Source organism: Sorghum bicolor, chromosome 1 (genome assembly GCF_000003195.3).
Source record: "Sorghum bicolor cultivar BTx623 chromosome 1, Sorghum_bicolor_NCBIv3, whole genome shotgun sequence".
Lineage (NCBI taxonomy): Eukaryota > Viridiplantae > Streptophyta > Magnoliopsida > Poales > Poaceae > Sorghum > Sorghum bicolor.
The window spans coordinates 18,291,214-18,316,549 of NC_012870.2; the positions used below are offsets into that span (position 1 = coordinate 18,291,214).

The 25,336-nt window shown below is 45.9% G+C and overlaps 4 protein-coding genes across 6 annotated transcripts; 2 read left to right on the top strand and 2 right to left on the bottom strand.

Annotated features, from left to right (window-relative positions):
* LOC8067078 (DEAD-box ATP-dependent RNA helicase 12) lies at window positions 1,446-6,592 on the top strand. Its single transcript, XM_002464368.2, has 9 exons — window positions 1,446-1,921; window positions 2,432-2,492; window positions 2,661-2,895; window positions 3,502-3,740; window positions 5,118-5,369; window positions 5,461-5,641; window positions 5,760-5,848; window positions 5,940-6,013; window positions 6,094-6,592. The coding sequence occupies exons 1-9, from the start codon at window positions 1,608-1,610 to the stop codon at window positions 6,170-6,172; spliced, it is 1,524 nt and encodes a 507-aa protein (XP_002464413.1). The 5' UTR covers window positions 1,446-1,607; the 3' UTR covers window positions 6,173-6,592.
* LOC8067079 (tetraspanin-10) lies at window positions 6,722-11,321 on the top strand. Of its 3 annotated transcripts, XM_021451807.1 has the most exons (12): window positions 6,722-7,297; window positions 8,904-9,016; window positions 9,108-9,162; window positions 9,294-9,349; window positions 9,612-9,659; window positions 10,005-10,053; window positions 10,168-10,251; window positions 10,361-10,428; window positions 10,507-10,632; window positions 10,720-10,795; window positions 10,918-11,007; window positions 11,205-11,321. In XM_021451807.1, the coding sequence occupies exons 1-11, from the start codon at window positions 7,019-7,021 to the stop codon at window positions 10,990-10,992; spliced, it is 1,029 nt and encodes a 342-aa protein (XP_021307482.1). In that variant the 5' UTR covers window positions 6,722-7,018; the 3' UTR covers window positions 10,993-11,007; window positions 11,205-11,321. The 3 variants fall into 3 exon arrangements, with proteins under 3 accessions (XP_021307482.1, XP_021307481.1, XP_002464414.1); XM_021451806.1 differs by lacking the exon at window positions 11,205-11,321 and having other exon boundaries at window positions 10,918-11,183; XM_002464369.2 differs by lacking the exons at window positions 6,722-7,297; window positions 11,205-11,321 and adding an exon at window positions 7,999-8,239 and having other exon boundaries at window positions 10,918-11,189.
* On the bottom strand, window positions 11,153-17,066 carry LOC8067080 (NAD-dependent malic enzyme 59 kDa isoform, mitochondrial). Its single transcript, XM_002466933.2, has 19 exons — window positions 16,694-17,066; window positions 16,507-16,603; window positions 16,251-16,369; window positions 15,978-16,145; window positions 15,466-15,594; window positions 15,235-15,295; window positions 14,942-15,045; window positions 14,546-14,629; window positions 14,337-14,443; window positions 14,123-14,228; window positions 13,880-13,993; window positions 13,689-13,754; window positions 12,594-12,666; window positions 12,376-12,462; window positions 12,234-12,288; window positions 12,081-12,152; window positions 11,889-11,951; window positions 11,659-11,773; window positions 11,153-11,557 (listed from the first exon to the last, which is right to left on the bottom strand). Exons 1-19 carry the CDS (start codon window positions 16,856-16,858, stop codon window positions 11,486-11,488), a joined length of 1,857 nt encoding a protein of 618 aa, XP_002466978.2. The 5' UTR covers window positions 16,859-17,066; the 3' UTR covers window positions 11,153-11,485.
* LOC8067081 (benzyl alcohol O-benzoyltransferase) lies at window positions 22,671-25,105 on the bottom strand. The gene is made up of 2 exons (XM_002466934.2): window positions 24,091-25,105; window positions 22,671-23,981 (listed from the first exon to the last, which is right to left on the bottom strand). Exons 1-2 carry the CDS (start codon window positions 24,526-24,528, stop codon window positions 23,022-23,024), a joined length of 1,398 nt encoding a protein of 465 aa, XP_002466979.1. The 5' UTR covers window positions 24,529-25,105; the 3' UTR covers window positions 22,671-23,021.

The following is a 25,336-nucleotide window of genomic DNA, read 5'->3' on the forward strand; positions in this document are numbered from 1 at the left end:
GGCCACAATATCAGTAGATTATGTGGACCTTTTCCTACTATTTGTAGACTTACCATCATGTCAGCATCCATGTAACGTGCCATATGTGTGAAATCGCCTTCAAAATTATTTTATGGGGTTATTTATATAGCTTTCAATAATTTAAGAGGTCAAATAGTTATGGAATTAAGTAGAACTTTTCTTCTATTAATGAAAGAGAAGGGGGAAACGGGATGAAAAGTCATCCCACCTGATGACACACCCAAAATAAAAAACTTTAAATATACTAGAAATAATTAGCTACTCCAAAACTAAAACATACGCTTCTATAAAAACCCTAATCACGAGTTATTGAAGATCTTTATCTTCAGATAAGTAACACAGAACATACTCATCATCTCCAACTACCTACTTGATTGTTATGGCATTTGGCTTCACACTATTAAAAAACTAGCAATTCATCCGTTCCATATTTCCATGCCACTAGGATGATGAGAGAATTGAGGCCTTCCGTGAGTTTCTTTGGCAATATTTTTATTGCTTGGCACCACCAATATGAAAACCTACCCGTATTGGTATGAGACGCTCTAAGGGTTAGACCTAACTTCTAAAGAACTACAATCTAAGTTTGACGAGCAAAACACATGAGTCAAGAAGGCGTTTGATGGATTCTTTAGTTTGATAATAAAGAAAATAGACGATCATGTGAGAAAGATCACTCTTGGCAAGATGATCAGGAATTCAACATGGATTTTTCATTGCAAGCCAAATGAAAATTTTGAAGTGCCCGATTTTTCTAAATATCGCTCTAAGACGTGAATTGAACCCTTCTCAAGAAAAAGGCACTATACAAACAATCATTCCTTTTAATTAGAGCCACACAAGCAAGATTAATTTTACTCAATGAAACATACAAATCCTATAACAATCAATGTGAGTCGAAAGGATGAGTCGTTAAAAACCGTAACAACAAAGTTTAGAACACATCTCGTAGTAAAATCTATATCTGTGAGAGTATTGGCGCTCAGAGAACACCTTTGATGCTACTTACGAATGGCTGGATGACGTGTGATTGTTGCGTCGGCTAACACAAATTGAGCTATCTCAAATCAAACACATACCTCCCTGCTAATTGGATAGAAGTGCACGAGGAAGATAACTTCCAAGACAAAACACGCTTACTATATACTAATAGTAATATATATAAGCATGAACTTTGATTTAGAGTATATCCATATAGCAACAGAAAAACTGTCCAAATTGTGACACGTCAGCTCGCAGATTTTGAGTCTGTTTGTTTGTCTTATAAGATATTATTTTACAGACAACAATATTTTTCTCTTATAAATAAATTAACAAATAATATTTTTAATCTTAACTTTTCTAACCAGCGGACATACTCTTTATAAACAAACCACCCTACAAAAATTGCAAAGCTTCAAAAGATACCCCCGCTTGACGATTTCTCCCCGAGCCTACCTGGCAAGTGGCAACCTTACCCTCGAAAGCGAACGCTCACGGATCCATCCACCTCCAAAGTCCAAAAGCGAAATCCACGACCGCCGCAACGGTGAAACCGTCGGAACCCTAGATCTCTCTCGCCCGTGCTGCAAAACCCCAGATCCGCCATGCACCAGCCCAGAGCCCGCTACCCGCCCGGCTATGGCTCCGGCGGCGGAGGCGGAGCCGGGCGTGGCGGCGGAGGCGGCAATGGAGGCGGCGGCGGAGGCGGTGGCGGAAACCACAACTACTACGGCCGGAACCCGCAGCCACAGCAGCAACACCACCACCAACAGCAGCAGCAGCAGCAGCAGCACGTGCATAGGAACTCCTCGCACCAGCAGCAGTGGCTGCGGCGAGACCAGGCCCCCGCCGTTGCGGGGGCAGCGTCCGGAAACGCTGCGGCTAAGACGGCGCCTCAGCTTGACGCCATAGGCTCGAGGTACTGCTTTTGCTTATCTGCACATCTCCTCTGGTGAACCATATTTGTATACTCTGCTTGGTGCTCTGGCGATCTCTAGGGTTTGTGCTTTGTTTTTAGATGTAGAGGCGACAACATGCGGGGTGTTGGAGTGATTTTGGTTGCTTCACTGGTTAAATTTGTCCTACTGTTATATCATGCTGACGTGAGTTAATGAGCTTGCTGTTGTTGACTATTCTTTGATTATGTCAGGTTTCTGGAAAAAAAATACAACAATTGCTGTAAAAATGACTATCACTGTTGTAAATTTGATCTGCATTTGTATATTTTTTTTGCCCTTCATCTTGTGTTTTCTATGTATAAAGTGTGTGATTTTGACATTTGTTTACCCGTCGCTGCTATTCTCTACTTACCTGTTATATAAATGATTCACTTGGGACTGTATTGTATTCAGCACTAGCATGTCATGATGCTAATTAAACTTTATCTATTACTAGCATAATCAATGAGCTTTTCATTTGTTTGTTTCAGTTCTCATGATTGGAAGGCTCAACTAAATATACCAGCTCCAGATACACGCTACAGGACAGAGGTGAGTTCTCTTTCTAATACTTATTATCCTTCTGTGTTCAAGTATATATGCACAATGCATCCTTGTCCCTTTGAATGGTTTCAGAGTAGTTTTTGAGTGGCTCTTGTTTTCTTTTACTTCTACAAGCTATTGATAGTTTGCCTCTGATATTTGTGTTGTCGTACACAGGATGTCACTGCAACAAAAGGCAATGAGTTTGAGGATTATTTCTTGAAACGTGAACTGCTTATGGGAATCTATGAAAAGGGATTTGAAAGGCCATCTCCTATTCAAGAAGAAAGCATTCCTATTGCGCTGACTGGAAGTGATATTCTTGCAAGGGCGAAAAATGGCACTGGAAAAACTGCTGCATTTTGCATTCCAGCACTTGAAAAAATTGATCCTGAAAAAACTGCTATTCAAGGTGAACTATTCTTTCATATGTTCAAATTGGAAGTAAGCATATGGGGTCGTTTATTTAGTTGCTGCTTGCTTGCTACCATAACATGAGCAACTTAACTGGCCACCAAAAAAAAAAAAGTTCCTGTTTCACCAATTACTCTATGTATCCATTTCTGCTCTATTTATGTTGCAAGCCCACTGAATTATTGTTATTACTTTGGTCACCTTAATGATTCTGATATGGTGAATGAACCAGTTCCTTAATCTGTCTTTTTGTATGTATATTAGATAAATCCACATTCTTGAAATTTTGGTGTGTTGTTTTTATTGACGTGAGAAATAATCACAAAAAAAGTTTGGTACTGATACTAGTAGGTATGAAATGTAGATTTTTTTTGTGGAGAAGCAGACCATTTGCACTTAGCATTCTATGGCTGTTTGACAGACTGAATTTGTAATAGTGCAACAACATTCTACTTTCTTTGTTGATCAGTGTGCCTTTTCAAAAACATGTGTTATGGATGATGTTTATGTAGTGCCAGTTTTACATCCACTGGTGAATTAGTTCATTGTTGTGTTTCATGGAGTCTCTTATTTTTGTTTTCTGGTTCTATTGGTCTTTCTTCAGTTGTTATACTAGTACCAACAAGGGAACTGGCTCTGCAAACTTCACAAGTCTGTAAAGAGCTTGGGAAGTACCTGAACATTCAAGTCATGGTTAGTACTGGAGGAACCAGCTTGAAGGATGACATCATGCGTTTGTACCAACCTGTTCATTTACTTGTTGGGACTCCTGGCCGAATACTTGATCTTACCAGGAAGGGCATTTGTGTGCTGAAAGATTGTTCAATGCTTGTCATGGATGAGGTATAAATAATTACACTTTTTTTTTCTTGTGCTGTATATATTTTATCATAGCTTAGTCACTGGAGTGTGTCCTTTTCACAAGTTTCTCTCCCCCATTTGATTTACACTAAATCATGTCACTTTGCTATATGATGTTGTGTTCCCTCACTGAAAGAAAAGAATCTGAAGGTTTTTTTGTATCTCTTTTCAAAATTTTACTGTGATGTTGGCCGCCCTTCTGCATATGTTCCTGATGCTAACATTGGTCTTGATAATGCACACTTGTTGGTACACTGCTCAAATAACATTCCAGAACCATGTTGTTCTTGGAGTCTTATTTCTTAATTTCTACAATTTGCTGATTTGTGGTTTTGTGGGTGCATTTGTGCCTTTAAAGTGTGTTCATGGTTTGTATTTGATAATCCATAGTGCTACAAGCTCATGTGGGGTTTCAGCTCTAGCCTTTCCAATTTGGTTGGGGCTAAAAGGCTTTGTTGTTGTTGTCTTGTTGATAGTGTTAGGCAGTCCCAACGCGACACTACCTCTAGTTTCCATGGCATTAATTAGCTTGCCATGTAGGCAGAAAAGCTGACATGGAATGAGATTAGATGAGTAAAGAGAAGGAAATCAGATGAAATCGTTTCCTATTTGAGAAACAGTGTCGGCTCAAGCTCCAAAGTGTGAAGAAACCGGCGATTTTGCATTGGAGACAAGGAGACGTTTCCTCATGTGGGTCCACAGCCACACCTCGTCGGTGGTAGCTGCTCGCTAACCGCGAGCCTGTTGCGCGCACCTTGCTGCTCCTGTTCTTGCCGCTGGTCACTGCTCGCTCTGTGCGTGCCTCGCCACCAGCTGCTCCTTGCCAGAGCGCACGCCTGGCCACGCTCAGCAGCCATGCCTCGCCGGTGGCCTCTGCTCCGCAGCCATGTCTTGCAGGCGACTGCTGCTCGCCACGCATGCGTGCCTCGCTGCTGGCTGCTGCTCCTTGCGCTCACTGCTGCCCCCTGCATTTGCGTTGTTTTTCGATCTGAGTGAGAGAAGAATTGAGTCATCCTGGCCAAGGAGCAGACTCGAGAAAAGGAAGAGGATGCCCATATGCAGACTGGAACAATAGGGAGGAGGAGCCCACGTGAATGAAGAAAAAGGAAGAAGGGACCCACGTGAATATTTCTCGGGTGTGTGGTATAGTTTCTATCTGTACTTTCTTGGTGATGTGGCAGTTATAGAAACTACCCGGTAGTTTCAGGGTTGGGACTGCCCTTAGTAACTTTCGAAGTCCATTATTGTTGCTTCTGCGGTGATCTGATGTGGATGTTGCATCCATTTCGTATGTTAATATGTATATTATCTGTCAAAAGTTACAAGTTGAACAAACACATTATTTGGGATATCATGCAGGCAGACAAGCTATTAGCTCCAGAGTTTCAGCCTTCTGTGGAGGCACTTATTCATTTCCTTCCACCTAGTCGGCAACTGTTGATGTTTTCAGCAACTTTTCCTGTAACTGTCAAGGAATTCAAAGAGAAATATCTGCCTAGACCTTATGTGATTAATCTAATGGATGAACTGACACTGAAAGGAATCACACAATATTATGCTTTTGTTGAAGAAAGGCAGAAAGTTCATTGCCTGAATACACTTTTCTCAAAGGTACAACAAACATTAACTATACATTTTCTGTTTCATCCACAGTTAAGTGTAAACTGACACATTTCCTTTTTTGTGTGTGTGTTTTTGTCAGCTTCAAATTAATCAATCCATTATATTCTGCAACTCTGTTAATAGAGTTGAGCTACTGGCTAAGAAAATAACTGAACTCGGTTATTCATGCTTCTACATTCATGCTAAGATGTTGCAAGACCACAGAAACCGAGTGTTTCATGATTTTCGTAATGGTGCTTGCAGAAACCTTGTGTGCACAGGTCTGTACTGATATTTTCCTTAGTAGTCTTTCTCAATTTAGTAACTTACTTTTCAGCATATGTTCAATTGTCATTTATGAAGGTTTCTATAAGAGTATCATGGCTCTCTTTGTTGCAGATCTGTTTACCAGAGGAATTGATATCCAGGCTGTTAATGTGGTCATTAATTTTGACTTTCCTAAGACATCTGAGACATATTTACACAGGGTGCCTTTTTTTAATCTTTTCTTCTGTAGAAGCTGTTTATTTTATAACCTTCCGAAATTTAAAATTTATGTGTGTGTTGTCATGTTCCTAGGTTGGCCGTTCTGGAAGATATGGACACCTTGGTTTGGCAGTGAACTTGATCACTTATGAGGACCGTTTCAACTTGTAAGCCTGCGTTAATAAAATGGCCTGTTTCTCTAGTCTTACATCAAAATTCCTTATCCTTTTGTCCCTTTGTTTTGCAGGTATAGGATTGAGCAAGAACTTGGAACAGAAATTAAGACAATACCCCCACAGATTGACCTGGCCGTGTACTGCCAATGATGAGTGCCACAGTTTCAGGATCATCAAACACATTTTATTTTTTTAAGAAACTTATCGGGCAAATACATCTGTACATAGCAACCCATCAAGTGAGTTCTCCAACCAAAGGCGCCACTATTTCCAAAGCTACCTAAATGGCTACATTCCTTTATCGTCACAGAGGACATGCACACTGGGCTGCTTCGAGGCCCAGAACTATGATGAGACGAGACTTGTTGTTACCTCACTTAACATTTTCATTCTACTTGTTTGCCAGTCTCAGTTCTAATTGAGTTTCCTGTTATCATTTGATTCATCTTCCATTTTGTCTTCTTTCCTAATGTTATGACTAGAGATGTCTTTCTGTAGACGTATCCTTTGTTGATTTTGATTTTTCATGGTGTGTGTATACAGTTTAACTTGAAATCATTTCTGTATCAACTTTGCGAGAATACCTGTCTTGTAGTAGAATCAATACGTATACTAGAACTTGCAGTTAGAAGTACCACAAAACGATGCCGTGGCCTGCTGGCGTGGTGTCCGGCTGATCCTGTTTACTTTCATTCAGATTAGGGCGTTTAGATTGTTTACTCTTTTTTTTTACCATTTGAATGGTGAACTATTTAATTTCCGTTTACCCCCTAAACGAAACAACATCCCACCGTTTAGTGTTTATCTGGCCGTTTAGCCTGTTTTGGCGAACACTGCGTCCGATGTTGGGCCAATGAAGCCCTCAAATTTTGCTTCCCTTCTCATGAATGAGCTCTTTATCCATGTTTCAGCTCAGGAGTACGCTGGAGGATGAGCCACGTCATGAATTTAGCTGAGCCCTCTATCCATTGGAAATAAAGAGTTTTTTTTTAATGAATGAACAATATTTCTCTAACAAATCAGTATATGCAGGAGTCAAATTTTAGCAAAGCGAACAGGGTGCGCCCACGGTGGAGCCACCTAGCACATATCTGTGCTGGCGAGAGATGGTACATGCTCAGTACCCCGGACCCCCGGTACGCAAGCACCACACGGACTATGCGAGCGTGCCCAGAGCTGCTGCTACTGCAGGGCCAGCCGATGGACTCATGGAAGCAGTATTTTTATCCACGAATCTACGGTCCTGATACCGAGAACTCTACTGCCGGGAATACGGTTAACCTCCACTCCACTCCACTGGGGCCTTGTTTAATTCCGAAAACTTTTTGATTTTTGAAACTGTAGTATTTTCGTTTTTATTTGACAAACATTATCTGATCATGGAGTAACTAAGTTTAAAAGATTCATCTCGTGATTTAAGTTTTTATTTTTGTTTATATTTAGTGCTCCATCTATGTTCCGTAGAATTTGATGTGATGAAGAATTTTAAAAAAGTTTTGGTTTTTGGGTAAACTAAAAAGCCTGGGTGTGGCTCTCGCAGCTCCTCTCTGCCAAACGGTGAAAAAAAACCGCTTGTTGGTTCGTGAACCGATCTCCGACCGCGCTCGTGAATCGGTGTGGTCGTCGGGTGTGGTTCAAGCACGCGGGCCGCCCGGCCGGCCGTCCGTAGCGCGCGGCACGACCGCGCCTACCACGTTCAAACCCACCCAAACCCCACCCGGCCGGACCAACCATTCACCACGCGCTCCTCACTCACCGCTGCCACTGCCAGCTTCTGCAGCTCGCACCGCTCCCGTCCCGTGTCCGAGTCCAACACAGCACGAGGAGCAGCCGACGCCACCCCGGGCGGTCGCCCTCCCCCACCGACACCGCGGGCCCGCACGCGGAGGCCCCACATGCCACCGTCTTCTCTTGTTGCCCCACCGAGCAGGTGGCCTTGGCTTTAGCTTAAGCTGCGACCGTTGCCTTTAAGCTCGCACGCGAAACGACCCACACACACTCTGCGCGAGCCACTGCCGCCGCCGCCGCCGCCGCCGCCTTCGGTGTCCGTCTCCACCGGTCGGTGCCGAGCTCGTCTCCCCGGCCGCCCTCGCAGCGGCGGCCTGCCTCGCCAGATCCCGTCCCGAGAATCCCGTGGCAATCCGGTTGCTTGGGGACGGAGGGAGGATGGGCAGCGCCAGCGCGTTCGTCATCAGGTGGATCAACTTCTTCACCATGGTCAGTCAGTCAGTCGCCTCGGCCCACTTCTCCATCCTTCCTTTGCTCCCCTCCTTCCTTCTCCAATCAGAGGAGGCGTTCTGCTTTCGCTCGGCCTTTGCTTGAGGCCGATTCTCGATTCCTGCTGTCCCGCATTTGCTCGCCAATTTTTTAGCTGGTCCGTTTTTTTTCACAGGGAAAAAAAATTTAGCTGTCTGGTTACTTCTTCATGCTCGGAGTGAACTAGCAAGAGTTCGGAATTCGTTCCTGGTTCAGCAGCAGTTTTAGGTTTCATTATCTCTACTTCGAATTGGGGTTTTTGGCTTCATTACCCTGGCCTGATTGCTGAAGTACACTTTCCCCAACATCTCTTTTACTTTTAAGTTTTTTTTCCCCCAGAAACTTGCACTTTGTCTGAAATTTTGGGTTGTTCATTTCGTCGTTCTCTATCTGTTGCTTCTACCACGCGCATTTACTACATTATACATTGCATCGATTCCCAATTCCTCGCGCATTGATGTGGTACTGGACTACTGATCTTGGCAATTGTTTAACTTCATAGCTCCTACTCCTACTAGTTCATATTAGCATGTGAACGTAGGCAAAGAGAGTTTGCTTTACTAGTAATTTCGTAGCAAATAACTTCTCGGTGTAACTTTCTTGCACTGCTGTTGTGCTCGGACAGATACTGGCACTACTGGTGGTGGGTTTCGGGTTCTGGATGAGCACCCACAACGACGAGTGCAGGCGGTCCTTGACCGTCCCTGTCATTGCTCTCGGTGGAGTGATCTTTCTCATGTGCGCATCTAATCACATCCGCGTCACCATGCCGTGGTGAATTACCATGCTCTCCCCATTTAACCTGGCTCACTCACAATTTGTGCTGCAGATCGCTCGTCGGATTCCTTGGTGCTTGGAAGAACGTTTCCTGCTTGCTCTGGACAGTATCCTTCCTTCCCCGTGAATCGGATTAGTAAAGTCACAGTCACATGAGTGCAACTTGTAACAGTTTTTGTTCCTTATGTTTCGGGTACTTTTTGGAGCTATCTGTTTACCTTGACATGTGGGTGCCTAGTACCTAATCATGCTATTCGTGGTCTTGGTGGCAATCATGGTGTTCACGGTGCTTGCGTAAGTCCCTCTGCCTTAATTTGTGGTGTGATGGCATTGACACGGCCTTTATAGCTGATGACTTGTGGCATGATGGTGTACTTTTTGCTTGAAAATTTGTTGTTGGGCGCATTCATTATGTGATGGTATTATGTTGTACTCCACCATTTGGAGTTGCTCTGAACCGAAGTCCTAATTCTCAATTGACTGTTTGACTTATTAACCTTTTTTAGCAGTTTGTTTGTAGCTATGAGGAGCTCATTCTTGGTTTGTACTGCTGCAGGTTTATCATAACAAACTCTGGAAGTGGTCATACTGTTCCTGGGGCAAGGTATGTGACTATTAGTATTTCGTAGGAAGATCATGCCCCTGTGAATTCCAGCTTTAGAGTATGGAAACTTACAGACAGTAGCCTAAACTGATCTATCCGCTGCTACATCATAGAAGAAACAAAGAGAATTTTGAGCCTTTTCCATGACTTCAAAGCTTTAGAGCCTATGAATTAGGACAGTATGGTAGGAGAGAGTTTTCCTCTAGTTTCTTGTCTGAAGGTTTCCTGGCCTGCGTGTTGGCAGCTTTAGACCTTGATTGTAAACATGACCTGTTAATTTAACTTAACCTCTCCCCTTTCAAAACAAAAATAAAAATACTGAAGCATTTCTTATGTTCTATGTAGGTATAAAGAGTATCGTCTTCAGGATTACAGCTCCTGGTTTGTCAAACAGGCATGTCACATTTCTTTGTTGGAAAACTTATGTTTTCTACCACACACTACAATAGATTTGAATATTCCAATGTGCTACCATAACTCTCTTCATTCTTTTTTTTTTCAAGTGCAGCTCGATGACACAGAGAAATGGGCTCGCCTGAAAAGCTGCCTAGTGAAGACAGATGACTGCAATAACTTGTCGAAAAGATACAAGGTCACTACCTGTTTTTCACATCTTTCACTTGATTACTCTGTTGAAGTTCCTCCCTTTGCAGCCGTTCCTTTTCATTGAGATCTTATTTCTAGTCCCTAACTTTATGCAGACTGCAAAAGAATACAAGCTTGCAGACCTTACTCCCATGGAGTCGGGTTGCTGCCGCCCGCCAGCAGAGTACGCGCCTGAATGCATCCTATTTTCAGGTGGTCACCGTAATCTCAAACGTGGTCATCACATTGCTCTGATTTTCAGGTGTGGGTACCCAGCTCTGAATGCATCCTATTTCGATCTGAGCTTTCATCCGGTGAGCACCAACGTCGACTGCAAACTGTACAAGAACACCCGATCTGTCAGATGCTACGACTGCAATTCTTGCAAGTAAGCCAGCCACTCGACATCTCACAACCTAAGCTCCGAAGCATCAAAACCATTTCGGGATGCTAATGTGGCGATACTGTCTTCTAGAGCTGGGGTCGCGCAGTACATGAAGACAGAGTGGCGAGTGGTGGCTATCTTCAACGTGATATTGTTCGTCATCCTGGTAAGCCCCAGGCGTCGAATTAGGCACAAACACCTATCTGCGACCTGTTTTTTTTTTCTCCGTTGTCGCACTGATCTGCTCACTGTTTTTCTCTCTGTGTGTGTGCATTGTATTGTGGTTAGTCGTTCGTGTACTTCGTTGGCTGCTGTGCGCGGCGAAACACTGGAGGAAGCGATGCGAAAGGTCGTGGCAGGTGACAGAAACACTTCGAGGTGAAGCGCTTGGCCATCCGATGTGAAGTTAGCTTAGCATCCCCTGTAAAATTGTTCCATCAAACTCCTATATTCCTTTGATGAAGTACCTGGACCTATCGCTGCCTAGTAATAGTGTGTTGCAAATGAGCTGTGAACACGTTTCTTGTTGGTAAAAAAGAATGTCATTCCGCTTCTGATCTCATGCCTATTTTCAGGATAGAGTGAAACTCCGGTGTCTTATTACAATAATCATGAAACGCACGGTTCCTGTGGCAGTATGAAGCTGAGTGTTCCCTGGTGACGAAACCATGTCTAAGCAAATGAATGTGGCCTTACAATAGCCATGCGTGGGCATCAATCTCCGCCGAAATGCTTTCTAGATGAGCAGCTATAGAAATGGTTAACAAAAAGTAGTCAAAACAAATGTCTTAAGTCTGATATATTCCTTCAATGGAACATCTGCTTCTTTCTATGCAGGTCGTGATATTTTTTTGATCTATTTGTCGCTCACAAGGGGGCTGTAAATAGGGTACCACATCTTCCGAGCGACGTAGTCCACTGATTCCGACTGCAACACACGAGGAACATATTTTAGACACTGCAGAGTAGGTCTTAAATTTTTAACAATAAAAATGTGACATTTTTTGTTCTCCTATGTAGCCCCATTACCTCAGACATGCTCCCAAGCTCCCTAGGACCCACATCGCAACAGCCCTCAGCCAGGTCTTCAGCAACAGCAGCACGGACGACTGCAGCGCCGACACGTGCGGTGATGTGCCTAATACTGCAGGGTTTGGTGGGTGTTATTGGACCATCAGTTGAAACGAAAATGAAGATAGCTTTTGCATCAATGTGGTGTGGTAAAAGTGGTGTTGAATCCAGCACAGAGCAGAGCTCACCTGGAGACTGAAGGAAATAGGATTCCTTTCCGAATTTCATCATCCGTGATATATGATGCTAGGCTGCATTGCAAAAATAAACAGATGCTTATCTAATTTTTGTGATCCTCTCCACAAGAACAGCAAACAGAATGACTCAAGTGGAAACTAATCAGGTGGGCCAACCATATAATTTTATCAAGCAAGGCTTACCACTCAGCTGCTGCTTGAAGCATGCCGTCTGAAATATGCCGGGCACCTGAAAGAAGGGCACCTAAACCAATCCTGATTTTTTGAAGGAAAAAAAAACCTTCTATCAGTAAAACACAAAAGCCAAATACTAGGAAAGGTGAATGGTTGCCATACCCAGGAAATAGATACATGTTGTTTGCTTGATTAGCATAACCGGCTTTACCATTTCCTAAGAAATCAAGACCCCAGCATTAGCCATCATCTACTAGAAAGTATTGCTACCAAACAATGTAAAAGATAGCAAGGAAGGAATTACCTAAAGAAACATTGCTGAAAGGGCTTCCACTGGCAAATATCGCATTCTCACCAACATGCTTGAATACATCATCAGGAGTGCATTCAGCTGTGATGTAATAAAAAGAGAAGATCAAATTAGTGTTTCATCTTTGGGTTCCTCTCTCTCACAAAAAAGAAAGAAAATAGCATTTCACCATAGGGTGTCCTCAAACTATCTGTAGGTGTCTGCGCACAAACCTTTAGTAGTAGGGTTGGACATTGCAAAAACTGCAGGGCGAGGGGAATCGGATTCTTTCATAGCTTTGAGAACCTGGAGATGTATGGATTACTACTCAATTGTAAAAAAATGACCACTTCGAGTATGATTTGACATTTCCAATATGGTCTTATTTACAAAGACAAGCAATGCAGCTTTGATGCTCAACATTCATCAGTATGTACAATTAAGCAATTTAATTACTCCCTCCGTCTCAAACTAAAAGTTTTCCAATAATCTTGGAGAGTCAAAGCATCTCAAATTTGACCAGATTTATATCATAAGATAATATTACGATATCAACTATGTATCATTAGATTCTTCATCAATTCTATTTTCATAGTACACCTATTTGATGTCATAATTTTTTATAATTCTCTCTACAATTTTGGTCAAACTTGAGATGTTTTGACTCTTCAAGATTCTTGGAATGACTTATAATTTGGAATGGAGGGTGTAGGACTCTGCTGCATTGAGGAAATTTCATAAGGAAAAAAAACTAGTACTTCTCTAAGTGGTGATGGTGCCCAACAAGCAACATTACTAAACAAGGTTAGACTAGATTAGGCAATTACACATCTAGCAACAGCCAACCCACTATTTCTGTTCTGCAGCTCTGGACTGTCAACCAAAGTCCTTGATATATTGGCCATAATGATTGATAGTCACTACTGAGGCCTGAGAAATCTGTCTATATGAAAAAGGTAATACTGAGTGTCATCATCCATGAGATCATTCGTGAATCATGCATATGTTCAATCATTCTTATCTATAAGATTAACCAGATCATTTTTTGGGTCATATGTTCACCCATAAGGCAGTACTTGATGCAGTCATCCACTGGCATCATAAGAATGCATTCATATGTACCAAAGTTATTGGTGGTGAGAATATTTTCGAAGTTCAGAAAAAAAAAAAATATGCTCCCAGTCCTCAACGAAACTTAAATGGATAAATTATTGCTAACAATGAGCACCGACTGAGAGCTACTAAATCAGGACTGGTAAGATAGGAGAAAAAGCATTCAAACTTATTGCAAATCCTGAAATAATTAATTCTTGGATTCTTATGTTTACCTCCTCATTAAATATGCCCCCAACTCCAGATAGTCCTAAAAGCACATGAGGCTTAACTTTCTTGACCTGACGATTAGTATCAAACTGAATTAGCTTAGCATTGGAAATACTATAGTACTATATAATAGTACTGTCTAAGCTGCAACAGCTGAAAATATGAATATATGATTGTAGAAATCATATTATCATACCACTTCAACAAGACTAGCCCCCTCATGGAGATCTGGGACCTCATCAGGACCAAAACCTCGGGCAAAACGTGCCACTGCAGAATCCAGATCCTTCCTAGCTTTCGTAATAAGGCCCTACAAGTACGGCACAACAAGAACGCATAATTTATCAGCCTTTGCCATTTAGTCTGAACACGTATAAAGGACATTTGTTTATTGTAAAGAGCAGGAAGAAATATATTTGTTTGTCTAAAGTTGACTTACATCTTTGTCTAGAACCCAGAATTGATTATGCCCTTCCCCGGTTCTGTGGATCCCAGGCATCCTTAACATTGCCTGTTTAGCCATGCTAAGCACACCTATCCCAGCACTGGATTCTAAAGAGGAATTAGAATGTACGAACCACATTTTTTACAATGAAAATGACGTATAAAATAGACTGAGGAAATTCTACAAAAATGTCAAACATATCAGATACCTTCCAGCTCCCACAACGACTATCTTTTGATTCGTAAAATCCTGGAGAGGACGGCCCTGTGCTCTAACAGCACCAAGTAGGCCAGCTAGAGCAACTCCAGCTGTCCCCTATTTTAAATAGGATAAGCCCATCAAACAATAATATATAAAACTGGACGAAAAGAACTTTGCAGAATAAATTACATAATAATAGTTTGAGAATCAAAATACCTGTACATCATCATTGAACATGCAAAATCGGTTCCGATACCTCTGAAGAGTCTCAAAGGCCCATTTCATTTGGAAGTCTTCGAACTGTGATTTTATCACTTCAGAAAGGGAGCAGTATTTTGAGCAAAAATAGTAGGGGAAGCCCCTAGTGTGGTAAATATTTATTTATATAAGAAAAGCAAAGAAGCAAACAGGTCCCTCTTGAGATAATAAAACAAGAACTAAAGGGAAGGCCATGAAGACCTAGTTCTCTCCAGTCGAGAGGAAAGCGGAAAAAAGCAGACAACAAGAACAACTACCAAGTGATTGGATCCAAGAGGAAAAGAACAATTCTAACTCAGAGAAACGGAGCAATCTTGAACAAGCACATAGAGGATGGCCTTACAGTACACATACCTGAACAACTGCTTTAGGCCAACGTGCATGGACAGCCTCCATGAATTCATCTACAACAGCTAAGTATTCTTCTCCTTCCAGCCGAGGTTGCCTCAGTCCTAAATCTAAGTAAAATTAACTGAATAAGGTATCCGGACATGGATTTATTTACAAGCAAATACCTCTTATTTTTTTCCCCCAAACAAACAGCATTCAGACTTTTCATTTAATCAAAGAAATGATTATAAAAACGTTTTAAAAACAATGTCACAACAAAAGCATTCCAGGAATTAGGTTTAATGTATCTCACGCACATAGCTTGTCCTCCAGAAGCTTTTGATTATTTGTTCCCACATCAAGCATTATTGGAAGAACCTGCAAGTATAAACGTAATCTCAGAGATCAGGAAAATATGAAAAAGGTATGCCATAAAGGGCATGCTATTGAATATAACTGGTGCCTAGTTCGCCGTGTTCTATAAAGTGAACATAAGTAATTTATATGTAACTGATGTCATGCCAGACAGGTGTCAGGATGTTCCATACCTTTTGTGGGTTAATACCAGCAGCTGCAACATAAACATCCAGTTTACCAATAGGTATGCCTATGCCCTGAACACCAAGGTCACCTAAGCCTAGAATGCGACTCCCATCAGTCACAACTATCATGTCAACCTGAAAAAAGTGTTCAACCACTTACATGAAGGCATACTATACAGCCAGAAATGGAAGAACTCATGTTGCATATTGACATATCATTTCCATGGTCTCTAAATATAAACGCATTAAGCATAACAGAGTTTAACATGAAAATTAACAGTATGTTTAAATGCAAATTACTGTGTGATTGCCATTATGGATTGGCTGATTACATATTGAAATACATTAGCAATTTAGCATGCAGTACAGCTCTAGGAAACCACTAGCATCAATCAAATGTTATGATTCGGTTTCAGATATTATTAGTTGAATCGATACTCAAATAATCTCAACCTTAATCTCTTTACTAGAGGCACTACTTTATGAGTACATTCAGACAGCATCAGTTTCAGCTATACCTTCTCTGCTGGCCAGTTGTAAATCATCGACATCATCTCCCCCTTATCCTTTGCACTGAAATACATCCCACGGGGTCGTCTGAACAGACCACTGTAATTTTCACAGACCAAGCCGACAGTGGGAGTGTATATTATCGGTGCAAAATCCTTGATATTGTCAATTAGCACCTGCCAAAAAGAGCACATATTACCATGTAGGCACTCCAAATTCAGGTTAATCGCCACTGTATCAACTTTTTTTCCAAACACGGTACTGCAACACCGAGGGCTCACCCTGTAGTACAATGTCTCGTTCCGGTCGTGCAGCCTGTTGAGGATCCTCCATTTGGCCAGCGCGACGATGGAGTCCGGCTCGCCGCGCGTGTTGTGCTCCAGCGACCGGAACGAGTTTACTGCAACGAAGCAAGCACGCGCATAACGCGCCGCGTTTTAGCAACGACAGATTCCGTGATCCCGCACAACCCATTCGGCGCGCCGCAAACGCGACGAATAAGGAAAACACGGACGCAAACGGGAAGGCGCGACTCACTGAATCGCTCGTACTGCTGCTCGAAGGACATGACCCGCGGCGGGAGCAGGCCGCGGAGGCCGAGGCGGTCGCGCTCCGTCATGGGGAACGCCGTGTCCTGCGCCCAAACGGAATGGGAAGCCCCCGGTAAGCTGAAACCGCATCGAATCCGCGCGCAACCGCGAGATCGTGGCTGCAGGCTACCTACCTTGTTGTACCATGGGTCGTGGAGGATGTCGTTGCCGCGCTTGTGCACGATGCAGGGCCCCGGCACGGCGGCGCCGGCGGGCGCCGGGGGAGCGGACGACGACAGGAGGCGCCGGACCTGCGACGACCGCCGCGCCGCCGACCGCCACATCGCGGGCGAGATCATCTGCCACGACGCTCGGTCAGGTGGTCCAAATCCAATGCTCGGCAGGCGCTGCAGGTCTGCAGCCGCGTCCGACACGGTGCGGTGTTGGTGGCCGAGGCCCCCTAGCTCCTGGGAGATTTGAAGGGGGAGGCGTCGCCGCGCGGTGCGGGCACCCGCGGTGAGGGCAGGAGGAGAGGAAGGCTCCGGTCGGGGCGGGGGTACGGGCGGGGTGGGTGGTGGGGATGGTGGTGGTGGTGGTGGAGGCCTGGACCCTGGGCCTGGAGGGTGGAGAGGGGTGATGCGCTGATGGCTGAATCGTGATGCGACGCGAGCGCACGGACGCGGCTGGTCGTGGGCTCGTGGCTCGTGTGGAACGCGCCGGGAGGAGAGGGGGGCCGGGTCGCCGGGGGTCAGAAGGGAGGTGAGTGGGGGCGGCGGAGGAGAGGACGCGGGGCCGAGACGCGGCTCTACTAGTGAAGGCGTTGTCGGCGACGAGTTCCGCAGCGCGACTATGGGCCTCTTTGGGAAATTCGAAACAGTAAAGGAGAATTTGCTTGGCGCACCCAGTGTACGTACCGTGATAGAGTACGAGACTATTTCAACCCTCCAGCCCCAGTATGTAGGAGTTTTTTGCCTACGTAGGAGTAGCTTCTGATTGCATTAATATTGCCAAATCATTTCGTTTGCATTGTTAGCTAATGAATCACATGGACAAATTGTTTGCCCAGCTAAAACTTACGTAAAAAGTTTAGGCGACTATAAAATTTAGTTCTATTGTTTGATATCTAGAGGAACTATTTGTTTGCTTCAGCTTATCTGCCGAATCTACTATAAAAAATCAGTGAATATTACTTCCGGTCATTACTTTTCAAATAAGCGAACAAGTACTGACAACTAACTAGATCATACTAAAGTTTAGTTTACACGTTTGGATGGAACGGGTCCACCACATGCTCTAAGTAACACCCGAATTGTTGATTACCATGTTAAAAGATTTTTGAAATCCACGTTAGATCTAGCGTGGCTGGCTGAGAGAGATCAAATGAGTTTCTTTCTGTGCCAAATCCTCGGATTCGTCTTATTTAAGCTCAAGACCAAACAATTGTCCAACTTGGTTGAATCGACTTTTGCTTAGGCCGGATTTAGATCCTTTTTTTTTAATTTTGACATTATGATACTTTCGTTTGTATTTGCTAATTATTGTCCAACCATAAAATAACTAGACTCAAAAGATTCGTCTCGCAAATTAGAAATTACAGACAAATTACGCAATTAGTTATTTTATTTATATTTAATCTTTATGCATGTACTGCAAGATTTGACATGATAGGAGATCTTAAAAAAATTTAGATTTTAGAGTGAACTAAACAAGACCTTAATTCAAAAGTTGTTACTGTGTGTTAACGACGATGACTCAGGCCTTGTTTAGTTGGTAAAAATATTGGATTTTGAGTATCGTAGCACTTTCGTTTGTTTATGGCAAATATTGTCTAATCATAGACTAATTAAGGTCAAAAGATTCATCTCACGATTTACCGGCAAACTGTATAATTAGTTTTTGTTTTCGTCTAAATTTAATACTCTATGTATGTGTCGCAAGATTTGACGTGACAATAAATCTTAAAAAAAATTAAACTAAACAAGGCCTCAAATGTCCGTCACTTTTTTCTCTTGTGACTTGTGAGGCACATATATCTACGCCGCCCATGGTGATCCGTGCACCTCGGCCGTCCGTATAAGAGCAAGTATAATAAGGCAACACGTCATCAAAATTCTAAGAGCAACTCCAACCATTATGCAAATAGACTTGGCATTTACCAAAATGCATAAAACTCCAAAAAAAACCCCTCCAATCGTTATGCATTTAGACTTTGCATTTTACATAGCTATGCATTTGGAGGGGGAAACTTGGCATATATGCCAAAGGAGTCCGGCTATGCAAATAGAGATCACGGGATTCTCGGTTCCACCTCGCGGGCTTTTTTCTTCCCTTCGCGCGGTTTCCCATCACGCCGCCACCACTTCGCGCGATAGGAGAAGCATCGCGAGTCCTCCTTCGCCAGCTTCGCGCGCGCGTTTGGACGAAGCAGCGCACAATAGGACGACGCAGCGCGCGATAGGACGAATCTACGACGCAACGGCTTGACTGATGGCGGCGACCTGCCTTGACGACGAACTGATGTCTGATGGCGGTGACCGGAAACTGATGGGGAACAGGACCTGATGGAGATCGAGCCAAGGGGCGAACCTGTACGACGACGAACTGATGGCCAACAGACGACGAACTGGTACGGTGAACGGGAACTAACAGAACGGGAGATCGGTACTGCGAACGAGAACGACGAACTGCGCAGCTCACGATCGGTACTGTGCGGCTGTTTGGCGCGGGAATTGGTGAACGGGAGACGACGGCGGGCTGTTTGGCGCGGGATCGATTAGCCGCGCGGGAAGGAGTGCCGCGAAACAAAATTTCCTGAAAAAAAAGATGATGGACTTGGCATTTTGCATAACGGTTGGAGATCACCCGATTTTAGCCTTGCCATTTTCATTTGGGGGTTTGCAATTTGCCTAAAATGCATAACTTCAAATGCATAATGGTTGGAGATGCTCTAAGGGCAGTTCCAATGGGTTATTAATATAGTTTCTATCCTTAATAAATATGATACCAACTAAGCCAAATTCTGACGTGGCATTCCAATTAATGAAAAAAGAGAAGAAAATTTGAGGAAACCGTTTCATCAGAGAGAAACGGCGTCGACGCTCGCAACGATGCAAGAAGAAATCGTCGTTTTCGCATTGGGGAGAAACGAGTAGTTTCTTCGTGCTCGGTACCGCGCCCAAGTCATGCACGCGCATGTCGCACTCACCGCCCGCGAAGAGTGGTCCGCCGCGCAGGACGCACCAACGCCCACACTATGCCCACCGGCCGCCGCGTGCAAGTCGTATATGGCTGTGCTCGTGAGCCAGCTCGTGCTGTCCGCCTAGGTGCCGACCGCGAAGGGCATGCCGCTGCCCAGGCTGCTCTCGTCAGCCGCCGCACAGGCCACGCTTGCACTAGGCTGCGCTCACGGGCCGCGCGAAGCTCCTCGTGCCTCCGCCAGGCTGTGCTCGTGGCCGCCGCGCGCTCGCCGGTGCCATCCGCCAAGGCTGCGCTCGCCGGCCACAACGCGCAGGCCATCCTTCTCGTGCTCGCTCTTTGTGCCGCTGTGTGCGTGCGCTCTCTTGCTGACCGCCAGTGTGCTCGCTCGCGCGCCGCGTGCGCTTGCTCGTGCAGTCTCCGCTTAGGCCATAGCCGCTGCGTGTGTTCTGCGTTCGTGAGTTTGGAAGAGAAACAGAACAAGAGGAGAGAGAGGAAGGAATGAGAGAGAGAAAGAGAGGAATGGATAAGAGAGAGAAAAAAGTTTAATATTTATTAGATGAAGACTTTATCATTGTGTGAGTTAGTTTCTATAAATAATTTTTGCTGACGTAGTATTCTTGGATATCATGTATAGTTGCCCTAAGTGAGCAGTGAGAAGATAAGAGAGAGAAGGGAGCGGGCGGTTCGTGAAACGCTCGGCTGAATCACATGTTCCGAGGTAGAAACGTCTGTTCTCAGCCTGGTGCCAGCAACAACTCGGCGCTTGCTTGACCCACGTTCCAACTTCCTGATCCTGTGCGCCAATACTGGCCTCCCAGCTCCAACAATTGAAGGGCCACACGGGATACTAAACCGCACTTGATCATATATGTACAGGCACACATTAAATGTGTTGAACCAACCTAAGAGCAACTCCAGGAGACTAGCTAAAATTAGTAGCTAAATTCTATTGTTTAGCCATTTTGTAAAGTAAAAAACTTCTTAAAAAAGAAAAGATCCACAACAGTCTTGCTATTTTACAGAATCATATAGCTTGTGTCAGTGGTTGGTTATATATGGCCAGCGAAAATCAAGGAATAACTAACTTTCTATTTTATAAAACTAGGTAGCATATCTATTGGAGTCTATCTTTTGTTATGCAAATTCTAAAATAGCATCTATAATAAAAATAGCCAAGCTGTTGGAGTTGCTCTAATAACCGGCTAATAGTTAGCCTATTGTATCGGTTGGCTACAGTATTAGTTTTATGTGACGTGGCCGACTGCCGGCTAAATTATTAACCATGCCCAGCCGACTGTTCAGCGGGTGGAATCGGCGGTGTTGGTGGCATCTAGGCATCGGTGCTCGGCTAGTACAACCGCTGAAGTGCACTCTCTCGTGCACGGCGCAGTGCACGAGAGAACCGAGAACCAGCTGACAGGAACCAGATGCCTCTGTGCTCTGGGCTCTTGGCCTTTTACCCGCAATGCTGCCCTGCCTGGGGTTCAGGGTCATCAGCCGCGTCGTAGTACGCTTTTGGTGAAGCACGTCTAGCCGGGACCGTTCGTGCAACGATTCGACCAAGAATCCGACCAAATCTGTGCTAGTGGTGTGCTTTTCCTCGCGCCATGCCCCGCTTTCAGCATTTCTCTGGAATCTCTGCTTTTGGTTCTTCGGTTCGATCCGGAAAGCAGAAGATGCCGATCTCGATTCGACACTCGACGGAACGGCGGAAGGAACCAGTGTTGGCTCGCCCTTGGCCTGGGCCGCCTAGCAGTTGGCGTTGTGGGCTGCTCTGGTCTTTATCTCCTTTATACACCCACGGGCCACGGCCCGATACTCAAACCTGGGTCCGCGCATGATTGCTGGGCCCAGTATGTACAGTAGAAGGCCTGTGGTTGCATTTTTTTTTTACCAAAACGGCAACTCGGGGGACAAAATTGCGCAAGTCTTTACAAAATTGCGCAAGAAGAGAGGCGCTGGGTAGATACCAGGTGCACATTGATGTTTTTTTTTTATTTTTTTACCTAGCTCGCGATCATCCCTACGTATACATCCCATATATTTAATTTCATTCATGGTCTCATATGCATGCAAGTGTAGCTTCGCTCACTCCTTCCATACACAAATTAAGGTGGTTTCTTTGACAAGTTAACTCACTTTCTGTCCTCGTGCGATTGCTAGACCGGTAATGTATATATGTATTTTGGAGAGAAAAATAAAAAAGAGAGTGGTGCATGGTAGATGCCTGCTCGTTTCTTTGATAAGTTAACTCACTTTTCGTCCTCGTATCATTGCTAGACAGGCAACATAGATGTATTTTCGAGAGAAAATCAGAGAGAGAGAAGAGAGAGCTTGTTCGCTTGTTTAAAAAGTCATAACTAAAAGTACTGTTTAATGATTTATTATGAGAAAAAAAATTGTCGACTAATAGAAAAAATACAGCTTATACGAACGGATTCACAGAGAGAGAAGAGAGAGAGACACAGAGAGAGAGACGTGCAGGGGTACGTAGATGCCTGCTCGCAGATTCCTTTGGTGTGCATTTGAATTGACAATTTTTGTGTGAATTTTTTTCCTTGCAGTATAGATATAGATCATAGGTTTGTTTTTGGTGTTGCCGGTAGACATTGACATTTCGTATTTTTTAGTTGTGATGATGAAGAAGCAATCCCACTAATGAAATTGAAGTTGTTTTAAAACAAACGTTTGAAAGTAGTATTTTACAGTAAATTTGAGATAGAAAGCAGAGAAAAGCTAATACTTTTAGCTTCATCAAGCCTCCACACGTGTGGGCACTGAGAGTGGATTTTGAAGAGCTCTACCTAAAGAGATTTTCTATTTTAATCCATTTATTAAAAAAACAGCTTATGAAAGTGCTATGAAAGCTGTGCCAAATGAGATCTACCGTATAAGGGGATATATACGCAGAGCACTTGTTTTAAAAGAAGTACCAATTTAGTTTTTTCTTAAAGAAGAAGTACGAATTTTGGATTAATAAAAGAAAGGAAGAAGTATATGAATTACTGGATGAAAAGGTACCAAAATATACGTATACAAATCTACAGGCTACATACACAACAACCCATAGCCGCCGGCCTCAGTAGCGCCCTGCACAAACGCGCGCATTTCAGCCGGCGGGGAGCGTAGGGGTACAGTACATATACATTAACAACGTAACTCCACGCACACATCAACTTGGTTCACCCACTACGCATACGCATCACGAAAGCTCTGGATCCGCCGATTACGTGTATTTGCCATAGCACGAAGCGAAAACGAGGTGGTTTGATCGATGCCGTGCCTGCTGCCTGAGCTATCAGCTCACTCGCACTCCTCCTCACCTCAGAGCGCGGACCTGATGACGGGGAACGTGTCCTGCTGCTTCTGCTCTGCGCCTGCGCCTGCGCCTGCGGGTGGGCTCAGCAGCTTGCCCATCTCCTGCACGAACGTCTCCATGGCGAGGCCGGGCAGGCACATAGGCACGACGATGCCGTCCTCTCCCTTGGCGTTCTTGAACGGGATGAAGAAGCTGGCCACCCCGGGGATGGCGCCCACGCCGCCCTTGGCGGGGCCTCCGTACACCGGCTTTCCCCAGCCGAAGTCGAGGTCGCCGAACCCGGCCTTGGTCACGTCGGACGCCAGGTACGCGCGCACCGCCGTGAAGTGCGGCCGGCCGCGCAGCACCATCAGGTCGGCCACCGACCGCATGTACTCCACGTTCACCTCGCCCTTGGCGCGCTTCACCAGCTCCACGGCGTAGCCCAGCGGGCTCGCGGCGAGCTCCCCCGCCGTCGCGACGGCCACCGGGAACGCGAACGCGTTGCCGTAGTAGCCCTCCGGGATGGCGATCCCGGACTTGCCGCCGCGGGCGTTGACGATGCAGATCATCCGCATCACCTCGTCGGCGTCCGGCGCCAGCGCCGCCGTGCGGCACTTCCACAGGAGCCCCGTCAGGAGGTCGAACGTGGAGGCGCGCGCGCGGAGCGCCGGCGGGAGGTTGGCGCGGATGGCGGCAAGCTCCTGGCGCCCGAAGAAGAAGGACCGGTGCACCATGTCGTCCAGCGGGATGAGGGTGCCCTTGGTGTCCGGCACCTCGTCGTACTCGCGGTGCGCGAACGCCGGCCGCGGCGGGTCGCGCGCCTCCAGCAGCTCTCGGCACCAGACCGGCCGGACCGTCGGCGCCGCCGCGCCACGCGCCAGCTCCGCCACGGCGCCCAGGAACTGCACCAGCCCCTGCGCGTCCGCCATCGTGTGGTGCAGCCGCACACCCAAGATGAAGCCCCCACACGCCAGCCGCGTCACCTGCACGTGCACGTCCGTCACGTTAGTTTTTGTTTATAGTTAATAATTACCCATGCACGTCGGCACGTGAATATGAAAGTGCCGTCGGCGTCACGACGCGTCGTAGTACCTGGAAGAGGAGGAGCGGCGAGCCGAGGACCTGGGACGAGCCGGGGACGTCGAAGATGAGCTCGTCGAGGCACGGGAACGGCGGCTGCAGCGCGTCGCCGAAGTGGTCGAGGCGGACGTCGGCGTCGGCCTCGATGAACAGCACGCCCTCGCCGGTGCACTCCACGGCGAGCTTGCGCGCTTGCAGCTCCCTGAGCCGCCCGGCGAACGGGTAGTAGTGCACGAGCGCCCTGGCCACGGCGTCCCGGATGACCGGCGCGGGGTCCCGCCCGCCCATGAGCGCGCTCCGGCGGTAGAACTGGATGACGGGGATGTGGAACCGGAGGCCGTCCTGGTCGTCGATGTCCGAGAGCCGCTTCAGCTCCCGCGGCGTCGGGGACGCCGGCGCCACCAGCACCGCCGGACGCCTCCGCACCGTGAACTTGAGCGACGACGCCATTATTCTGGTGACGCACAGACTGGTGGTGGTGCTCGCCGGGTCTGGAGGAGGTGGCAGATTAAGGCTGCTCGTGCCTGCTCCTGGTGCCGCTAGCTGGGTTTTTGGTGTGCCGAGAGGGAGGGGTACTGGGCGCAATTATATACTCGCCCGTACAGTACAGCGAGGGAATGTCAGAGATGGTTTTGCAGTGGAAATTAGGGAGCAGTTGCTAAACAAGTTTACACGCCCAGCCCAGCCCAGACGCCCTCGTCATGTGAGGTCAAGTCAACAGAAAAAGGCACGGCTTATTGTGAGGATTATTGGGTGTTCAAATTTGTAAAGATGATCACGTACAGTGTGGACGAACGGGACAGTGGGGAATGGGTCCGGACGTCCAGGAGAGGTCCGGCGTTTGGCGCTTGGCGACGCCGAGAGGTCCAGCGGTGTGCGTAGCGAGCGGCCGTGTCGTGGTCTCGTGGAGGTGGTGGGGAAACATGATACTGATACAGGGGAGGGGACTTGCGGCGGCTTCCCTCTCTGCTGGATGGGCAGGATGGCTCGGAACCTCCGGATCGAACGCAGACGTGTACCTCTACTACTACTCCTACGAGTTCAGAACGAAGGGCTAGTTTTCCAACGACCCCGGTAAAATTTTTCCAGTGACCGTTAATAGGCCCGTACGCGTGTGCATGCACATTTTGCTGTGTGGTGGTGCTGACAGCTGAGCACTCAACTCAAGTCCGTGGTGTCGTCGTCGCAACGCTACAGCACCAGCACGCCCATGAGACCATATGAGCCCTGCTGCTGCCACCCGCCGGCAAAAAGCACG

Excerpts from the sequence above, each read along its gene's own strand:
- LOC8067079 (XM_021451807.1), top strand. The coding sequence starts at position 7,019 with ATGAACAATATTTCTCTAACAAATCAGTATATGCAGGAGTCAAATTTT. Across the intron at positions 9,350-9,611 it reads ATGGTGTTCACGGTGCTTGC|GTTTATCATAACAAACTCTG; the intron begins GTAAGTCCCTCT and ends GTACTGCTGCAG. Across the intron at positions 10,252-10,360 it reads ACTTGTCGAAAAGATACAAG|ACTGCAAAAGAATACAAGCT; the intron begins GTCACTACCTGT and ends AACTTTATGCAG.
- LOC8067081 (XM_002466934.2), bottom strand. The coding sequence starts at position 24,528 with ATGGCGTCGTCGCTCAAGTTCACGGTGCGGAGGCGTCCGGCGGTGCTG. Across the intron at positions 23,982-24,090 it reads CGCCGCTCCTCCTCTTCCAG|GTGACGCGGCTGGCGTGTGG; the intron begins GTACTACGACGC and ends GTGCACGTGCAG.
- LOC8067078 (XM_002464368.2), top strand. The coding sequence starts at position 1,608 with ATGCACCAGCCCAGAGCCCGCTACCCGCCCGGCTATGGCTCCGGCGGC. Across the intron at positions 1,922-2,431 it reads CTTGACGCCATAGGCTCGAG|TTCTCATGATTGGAAGGCTC; the intron begins GTACTGCTTTTG and ends TGTTTGTTTCAG. Across the intron at positions 5,642-5,759 it reads CAGAAACCTTGTGTGCACAG|ATCTGTTTACCAGAGGAATT; the intron begins GTCTGTACTGAT and ends TCTTTGTTGCAG.
- LOC8067080 (XM_002466933.2), bottom strand. The coding sequence starts at position 16,858 with ATGATCTCGCCCGCGATGTGGCGGTCGGCGGCGCGGCGGTCGTCGCAG. Across the intron at positions 14,444-14,545 it reads TGTTCAATGATGATGTACAG|GGGACAGCTGGAGTTGCTCT; the intron begins GTATTTTGATTC and ends TATTTAAAATAG. Across the intron at positions 12,667-13,688 it reads GGGGCATATTTAATGAGGAG|GTTCTCAAAGCTATGAAAGA; the intron begins GTAAACATAAGA and ends ATACATCTCCAG.